Source organism: Trematomus bernacchii, unplaced genomic scaffold, assembly GCF_902827165.1.
Source record: "Trematomus bernacchii unplaced genomic scaffold, fTreBer1.1, whole genome shotgun sequence".
NCBI lineage: Eukaryota > Metazoa > Chordata > Actinopteri > Perciformes > Nototheniidae > Trematomus > Trematomus bernacchii.
Window position 1 is genome coordinate 25,001 of NW_022988134.1, and position 7,850 is coordinate 32,850.

Below are 7,850 nucleotides of genomic sequence, written 5' to 3' on the forward strand. Positions count from 1 at the left end.
GGTCCTCAGTGATGAGTCGGGTCCTCAGTGATGAGTCGGGTCCTCAGTGATGAGTCGGGTCCTCAGTGATGAGTCGGGTCCTCAGTGATGAGTCGGGTCCTCAGTGATGATGAGTCGGGTCCTCAGTGATGAGTCGGGTCCTCAGTGATGAGTCGGGTCCTCAGTGATGAGTCGGGTCCTCAGTGATGAGTCGGGTCCTCAGTGATGATGAGTCGGGTCCTCAGTGATGATGAGTCGGGTCCTCAGTGATGAGTCGGGCCCTCAGTGATGAGTCGGGCCCTCAGTTATGAGTAAGGTCCTCAGTGATGAGTCGGGTCCTCAGTGATGAGTCGGGTCCTCAGTGATGAGTCGGGTCCTCAGTGATGAGTCGGGCCCTCAGTGATGAGTCGGGTCCTCAGTGATGAGTCGGGTCCTCAGTGATGAGTCGGGCCCTCAGTGATGAGTCGGGCCCTCAGTGATGAGTCGGGTCCTCAGTGATGAGTCGGGTCCTCAGTGATGAGTCGGGTCCTCAGTGATGATGAGTCGGGTCCTCAGTGATGAGTAAGGTCCTCAGTGATGAGTCGGGTCCTCAGTGATGAGTCGGGTCCTCAGTGATGAGTCGGGTCCTCAGTGATGATGAGCCAGAACCTCTCTCCATCAGAACCTCTCTCCATCACAACCTCTCTCCACCAGGACCAGAACCTCTCTCCATCAGAACCAGAACCTCTCTCCATCAGAACCTCTCTCCATCAGAACCTCTCTCCACCAGGACCAGAACCTCTCTCCATCAGAACCTCTCTCCACCAGAACCAGAACCTCTCTCCACCAGAACCTCTCTCCATCAGAACCTCTCTCCACCGGAACCAGAACCTCTCTCCACCAGAACCAGAACCTCTCTCCACCAGGACCAGAACCTCTCTCCATCAGAACCTCTCTCCACCAGAACCTCTCTCCATCAGAACCTCTCTCCACCAGAACCAGAACCTCTCTCCACCAGAACCTCTCTCCATCAGAACCTCTCTCCACCAGAACCAGAACCTCTCTCCACCAGACTCTCTCTCCACCAGAACCTCTCTCCACCAGAACCAGAACCTCTCTCAACCAGAACCTCTCTCCACCAGAACCAGACTCTCTCTCCACCAGAACCAGAACCTCTCTCCATCAGAACCTCTCTCCACCAGAACCAGAACCTCTCTCCACCAGACTCTCTCTCCACCAGAACCAGAACCTCTCTCCACCAGAACCAGAACCTCTCTCCACCAGAACCTCTCTCCACCAGAACCAGAACCTCTCTCCATCAGACTCTCTCTCCACCAGAACCAGAACCTCTCTCCACCAGAACCTCTCTCCACCAGAACCAGAACCTCTCTCCATCAGACTCTCTCTCCACCAGAACCAGAACCTCTCTCCACCAGAACCAGAACCTCTCTCCATCAGAACCAGTTGTATGAATAAAGATAGAGTCTCACCCTGAGGGGGAAGTAGTCCCTGAAGAACTCCCACACTCTCCAGCTCCTCATCCAATCAGACCTGCGACCCCCACTGGTGGGCGTGTCCCCGTCCAGCCACAGCCAACCAGCATACAGCACGGCCAGCATCCACCAATCAGAGAGCAGGAGCAGCATGAAGGCTGCCAGACACACCTGAGCTGAGAGACAGACAGACAGACAGACAGTTGAGACAGACAGCTGAGAGACAGAAGTCAGACAGACAGCTGAGAGACAGACAGACAGACAGACAGACAGACAGACAGACAGACAGACAGACAGACAGACAGCTGAGAGACAGACAGTTGAGACAGACAGCTGAGAGACAGAAGTCAGACAGACAGACAGCTGAGAGACAGACAGGTGAGACAGAAGTCAGACAGACAGGTGAGAGACAGACAGACAGACAGCTGAGAGACAGAAGTCAGACAGACAGACAGTTGAGACAGACAGCTGAGAGACAGAAGTCAGACAGACAGGTGAGACAGACAGACAGACAGACAGACAGACAGACAGACAGACAGACAGACAGACAGACAGACAGACAGACAGACAGACAGACTTTTTTTACCAGGCTGGACAAGCTAAACCAGCATAGCCCAGCACTCTTCATCCGTCATTCACGCGAGGCAGTCGCAATTTTGACAGGCTCCCACTACGTGTGTGTGTGTCGATTAAGAGGAAAAGATGCCTGTTCTCTTGTTGTTATTACTGTCAGGAAATGTCCAACCTAACCCTGGTCCGCCCAGTAGCAGCAGTCAGATCACTACTCTGCTGATTTTAAAGCTAGGTCTGGGTTGGGTCTCATCCACTTGAATGTGCGCAGTCTGTTAGGTAAACTAGATTTTGTCTGCATTTGGGCGAGCTCGACTGACGCTGACGTCATTGTGTTATCAGAAACATGGCTAAATAAAACTATTTTGGGAGAGAAACAAGGAGTCTCCTGCATGAGAGAAACAAGGAGTCTCCTGCATGAGAGAAACAAGGAGTCTCCTGCATGAGAGAAACAAGGAGTCTCCTGCATGAGAGAAACAAGGAGTCTCCTGCATGAGAGAAACAAGGCGTCTCCTTCATGAGAGAAACAAGGAGTCTCCTGCATGAGAGAAACAAGGAGTCTCCTGCTTGAGAGAAACAAGGAGTCTCCTTCATGAGAGAAACAAGGAGTCTCCTGCGTGAGAGAAACAAGGAGTCTCCTGATGAGAGAAACAAGGAGTCTCCTGATGAGAGAAACAAGGAGTCTCCTTCATGAGAGAAACAAGGAGTCTCCTGATGAGAGAAACAAGGAGTCTCCTGATGAGAGAAACAAGGCGTCTCCTGCATGAGAGAAACAAGGAGTCTCCTGCGTGAGAGAAACAAGGAGTCTCCTTCATGAGAGAAACAAGGAGTCTCCTGCATGAGAGAAACAAGGAGTCTCCTGCGTGAGAGAAACAAGGAGTCTCCTGATGAGAGAAACAAGGAGTCTCCTGATGAGAGAAACAAGGCGTCTCCTGCATGAGAGAAACAAGGAGTCTCCTGCATGAGAGAAACAAGGAGTCTCCTTCATGAGAGAAACAAGGAGTCTCCTTCATGAGAGAAACAAGGAGTCTCCTTCACGAGAGAAACAAGGAGTCTCCTGCATGAGAGAAACAAGGAGTCTCCTGCACGAGAGAAACAAGGAGTCTCCTGATGAGAGAAACAAGGAGTCTCCTTCATGAGAGAAACAAGGAGTCTCCTGATGAGATAGAAACAAGGAAAGTTCTCCTGATGAGAGAAACAAGGAGTCTCCTGATGAGAGAAACAAGGAGTCTCCTGATGAGAGAAACAAGGAGTCTCCTGATGAGAGAAACAAGGAGTCTCCTGATGAGAGAAACAAGGAGTCTCCTGATGAGAGAAAACAGGGAGTCTCCTCATGAGAGAAACAAGGAGTCTCCTGATGAGAGAAACAAGAGTCTCCTGATGAGAGAAACAAGGAGTCTCCTGCATGAGAGAAACAAGGAGTCTCCTGCATGAGAGAAACAAGGAGTCTCCTGATGAGAGAAACAAGGAGTCTCCTGCATGAGAGAAACAAGGAGTCTCCTGCACGAGAGAAACAAGGAGTCTCCTGATGAGAGAAACAAGGAGTCTCCTGATGAGAGAAACAAGGAGTCTCCTTCATGAGAGAAACAAGGAGTCTCCTTCATGAGAGAAACAAGGAGTCTCCTGATGAGAGAAACAAGGAGTCTCCCTACAATGAGAGAAACAGGAGTCTCCTGATGAGAGAAACAAGGAGTCTCCTGCATGAGAGAAACAAGGAGTCTCCTGATGAGAGAAAACAAGGAGTCTCCTTCATGAGAGAAACAAGGAGTCTCCTTCATGAGAGAAACAAGGAGTCTCCTGATGAGAGAAACAAGGAGTCTCCTTCATGAGAGAAACAAGGAGTCTCCTGATGAGAGAAACAAGGAGTCTCCTGATGAGAGAAACAAGGAGTCTCCTACATGAGAGAAACAAGGAGTCTCCTGATGAGAGAAACAAGGAGTCTCCTGATGAGAGAAACAAGGAGTCTCCTGATGAGAGAAACAAGGAGTCTCCTGATGAGAGAAACAAGGAGTCTCCTCCATGAGAGAAACAAGGAGTCTCCTGATGAGAGAAACAAGGAGTCTCCTACATGAGAGAAACAAGGAGTCTCCTGCAGGAGAGAAACAAGGAGTCTCCTGATGAGAGAAACAAGGAGTCTCCTTCATGAGAGAAACAAGGAGTCTCCTGATGAGAGAAACAAGGAGTCTCCTGATGAGAGAAACAAGGAGTCTCCTGATGAGAGAAACAAGGAGTCTCCTACATGAGAGAAACAAGGAGTCTCCTGATGAGAGAAACAAGGAGTCTCCTGCATGAGAGAAACAAGGAGTCTCCTACATGAGAGAAACAAGGAGTCTCCTGATGAGAGAAACAAGGAGTCTCCTACATGAGAGAAAACAAGGAGTCTCCTGATGAGAGAAACAAGGAGTCTCCTGATGAGAGAAACAAGGAGTCTCCTGATGAGAGAAACAAGGAGTCTCCTTCATGAGAGAAACAAGGAGTCTCCTGATGAGAGAAACAAGGAGTCTCCTGCATGAGAGAAACAAGGAGTCTCCTGATGAGAGAAACAAGGAGTCTCCTTCATGAGAGAAACAAGGAGTCTCCTGCATGAGAGAAACAAGGAGTCTCCTGATGAGAGAAACAAGGAGTCTCCTTCATGAGAGAAACAAGGAGTCTCGAATGAGAAACAAGGAGTCTCCTTCATGAGAGAAACAAGGAGTCTCCTGCATGAGAGAAACAAGGAGTCTCCTGCATGAGAGAAACAAGGAGTCTCCTTCATGAGAGAAACAAGGAGTCTCCTGCATGAGAGAAACAAGGAGTCTCCTGATGAGAGAAACAAGGAGTCTCCTTCATGAGAGAAACAAGGAGTCTCCTTCATGAGAGAAACAAGGAGTCTCCTGATGAGAGAAACAAGGAGTCTCCTACATGAGAGAAACAAGGAGTCTCCTGATGAGAGAAACAAGGAGTCTCCTGATGAGAGAAACAAGGAGTCTCCTGATGAGAGAAACAAGGAGTCTCCTTCATGAGAGAAACAAGGAGTCTCCTTCATGAGAGAAACAAGGAGTCTCCTGATGAGAGAAACAAGGAGTCTCCTTCATGAGAGAAACAAGGAGTCTCCTGATGAGAGAAACAAGGAGTCTCCTGCATGAGAGAAACAAGGAGTCTCCTGATGAGAGAAACAAGGAGTCTCCTGATGAGAGAAACAAGGAGTCTCCTCCATGAGAGAAACAAGGAGTCTCCTGATGAGAGAAACAAGGAGTCTCCTTCATGAGAGAAACAGGAGTCTCCTGCATGAGAGAAACAAGGAGTCTCCTTCATGAGAGAAACAAGGAGTCTCCTGATGAGAGAAACAAGGAGTCTCCTGATGAGAGAAACAAGGAGTCTCCTGATGAGAGAAACAAGGAGTCTCCTGATGAGAGAAACAAGGAGTCTCCTACATGAGAGAAACAAGGAGTCTCCTTCATGAGAGAAACAAGGAGTCTCCTGATGAGAGAAACAAGGAGTCTCCTTCATGAGAGAAACAAGGAGTCTCCTTGCATGAGAGAAACAAGGAGTCTCCTGATGAGAGAAACAAGGAGTCTCCTGATGAGAGAAACAAGGAGTCTCCTTCATGAGAGAACAAGGAGTCTCCTGATGAGAGAAACAAGGAGTCTCCTGATGAGAGAAACAAGGAGTCTCCTGATGAGAGAAACAAGGAGTCTCCTGATGAGAGAAACAAGGAGTCTCCTGCATGAGAGAAACAAGGAGTCTCCTCCATGAGAGAAACAAGGAGTCTCCTGATGAGAGAAACAAGGAGTCTCCTCCATGAGAGAAACAAGGAGTCTCCTGATGAGAGAAACAAGGAGTCTCCTTCATGAGAGAAACAAGGAGTCTCCTGCATGAGAGAAACAAGGAGTCTCCTTCATGAGAGAAACAAGGAGTCTCCTGATGAGAGAAACAAGGAGTCTCCTGATGAGAGAACAAGGAGTCTCCTGCATGAGAGAAACAAGGAGTCTCCTGATGAGAGAAACAAGGAGTCTCCTGCATGAGAGAAACAAGGAGTCTCCTTCATGAGAGAAACAAGGAGTCTCCTTCATGAGAGAAACAAGGAGTCTCCTGCATGAGAGAAACAAGGAGTCTCTTCATGAGAGAAACAAGGAGTCTCCTGATGAGAGAAACAAGGAGTCTCCTGATGAGAGAAACAAGGAGTCTCCTCCATGAGAGAAACAAGGAGTCTCCTGATGAGAGAAACAAGGAGTCTCCTGCATGAGAGAAACAAGGAGTCTCCTGATGAGAGAAACAAGGCGTCTCCTGATGAGAGAAACAAGGAGTCTCCTGATGAGAGAAACAAGGAGTCTCCTCCATGAGAGAAAAGGGTCTCCTTCATGAGAGAAACAAGGAGTCTCCTGATGAGAGAAACAAGGAGTCTCCTGATGAGAGAACAAGAGTCTCCTACGATGAGAACAAGGAGTTCCTTCTGAGAGAACAAGGAGTCTCCTGATGAGAGAAACAAGGAGTCTCCTGATGAGGAAACAAGGTCTCATACATGAGAGAAACAAGGAGTCTCCTGATGAGAAAACAAGGAGTCTCCTGATGAGAGAACAAGGAGTCTCCTGATGATGAAACAAGGAGTCTCCTGATAGAGAAACAAGGAGTCTCTCCATGAGAGAAACAAGGAGTCTCCTGATGAGAGAAACAAGAGTCTCCTACAAGAAACAAGGAGTCTCCTGCAGGAGAGAAACAAGGAGTCTCCTGATGAGAGAAACAAGGAGTCTCCTTCATGAGAGAACAAGGAGTCTCCTGATGAAGAAGAACAAGGAGTCTCCTGATGAGAAACAGGAGTCTCTGATGAGAAACAAGGAGTCTCCTACATGAGAGAAACAAGGAGTCTCCTGATGAAGAAACAAGGAGTCTCCTGATGAGAGAAACAAGGAGTCTCCTGATGAGAGAAACAAGGAGTCTCCTCCATGAGAGAAACAAGGAGTCTCCTGATGAGAGAAACAAGGAGTCTCCTGATGAGAGAAACAAGGAGTCTCCTTCATGAGAGAAACAAGGAGTCTCCTGATGAGAGAAACAAGGAGTCTCCTGCAGGAGAGAAACAAGGAGTCTCCTTCATGAGAGAAACAAGGAGTCTCCTGCATGAGAAACAAGGAGTCTCCTGATGAGAGAAACAAGGAGTCTCCTGATGAGAGAAACAAGGAGTCTCCTGCATGAGAGAAACAAGGAGTCTCCTGCGTGAGAGAAACAAGGAGTCTCCTGATGAGAGAAACAAGGAGTCTCCTGATGAGAGAAACAAGGAGTCTCCTGCGTGAGAGAAACAAGGAGTCTCCTGCGTGAGAGAAACAAGGAGTCTCCTGATGAGAGAAACAAGGAGTCTCCTGATGAGAGAAACAAGGAGTCTCCTGCGTGTGAGAGAAACAAGGAGTCTCTGCAGTGAGAGAAACAAGGAGTCTCCTGCATGAGAGAACAAGGAGTCTCCTGCGTGAGAGAAACAAGGAGTCTCCTGCATGAGAGAAACAAGGAGTCTCCTGCAGGAGAGAAACAAGGAGTCTCCTGCATGAGAGAAACAAGGAGTCTCCTGCATGAGAGAAACAAGGAGTCTCCTGCATGAGAGAAACAAGGAGTCTCCTGCGTGAGAGAAACAAGGAGTCCTGTGAGAGAAACAAGGAGTGTCTGAGTGAGAGAGAGAAACAAGGAGTCTCGCGTGAGAGAAACAAGGAGTCTCCTTGATGAGAGAAACAAGGAGTCTCCTGCATGAGAGAAACAAGGAGTCTCCTGCATGAGAGAAACAAGGAGTCTCCTGATGAGAGAAACAAGGAGTCTCCTGATGAGAGAAACAAGGAGTCTCCTGATGAGAGAAACAAGGAGTCTCCT

At 48.5% G+C, this 7,850-nt stretch overlaps 1 protein-coding gene across 1 annotated transcript in view; it reads right to left on the reverse strand.

Annotated features, from left to right (window-relative positions):
• mogat3a (monoacylglycerol O-acyltransferase 3a) overlaps positions 1–1,627 on the reverse strand; it is a gene marked incomplete at its 5' end in the record, with an annotated part of 8,147 nt that extends 6,520 nt beyond the window's left edge. The window contains 1 exon segment of the mRNA XM_034122151.1: positions 1,449–1,627. Coding sequence (XP_033978042.1) covers positions 1,449–1,627 — 179 coding nt within the window.
• Positions 1,628–7,850: the final 6,223 nt, after the last annotated feature.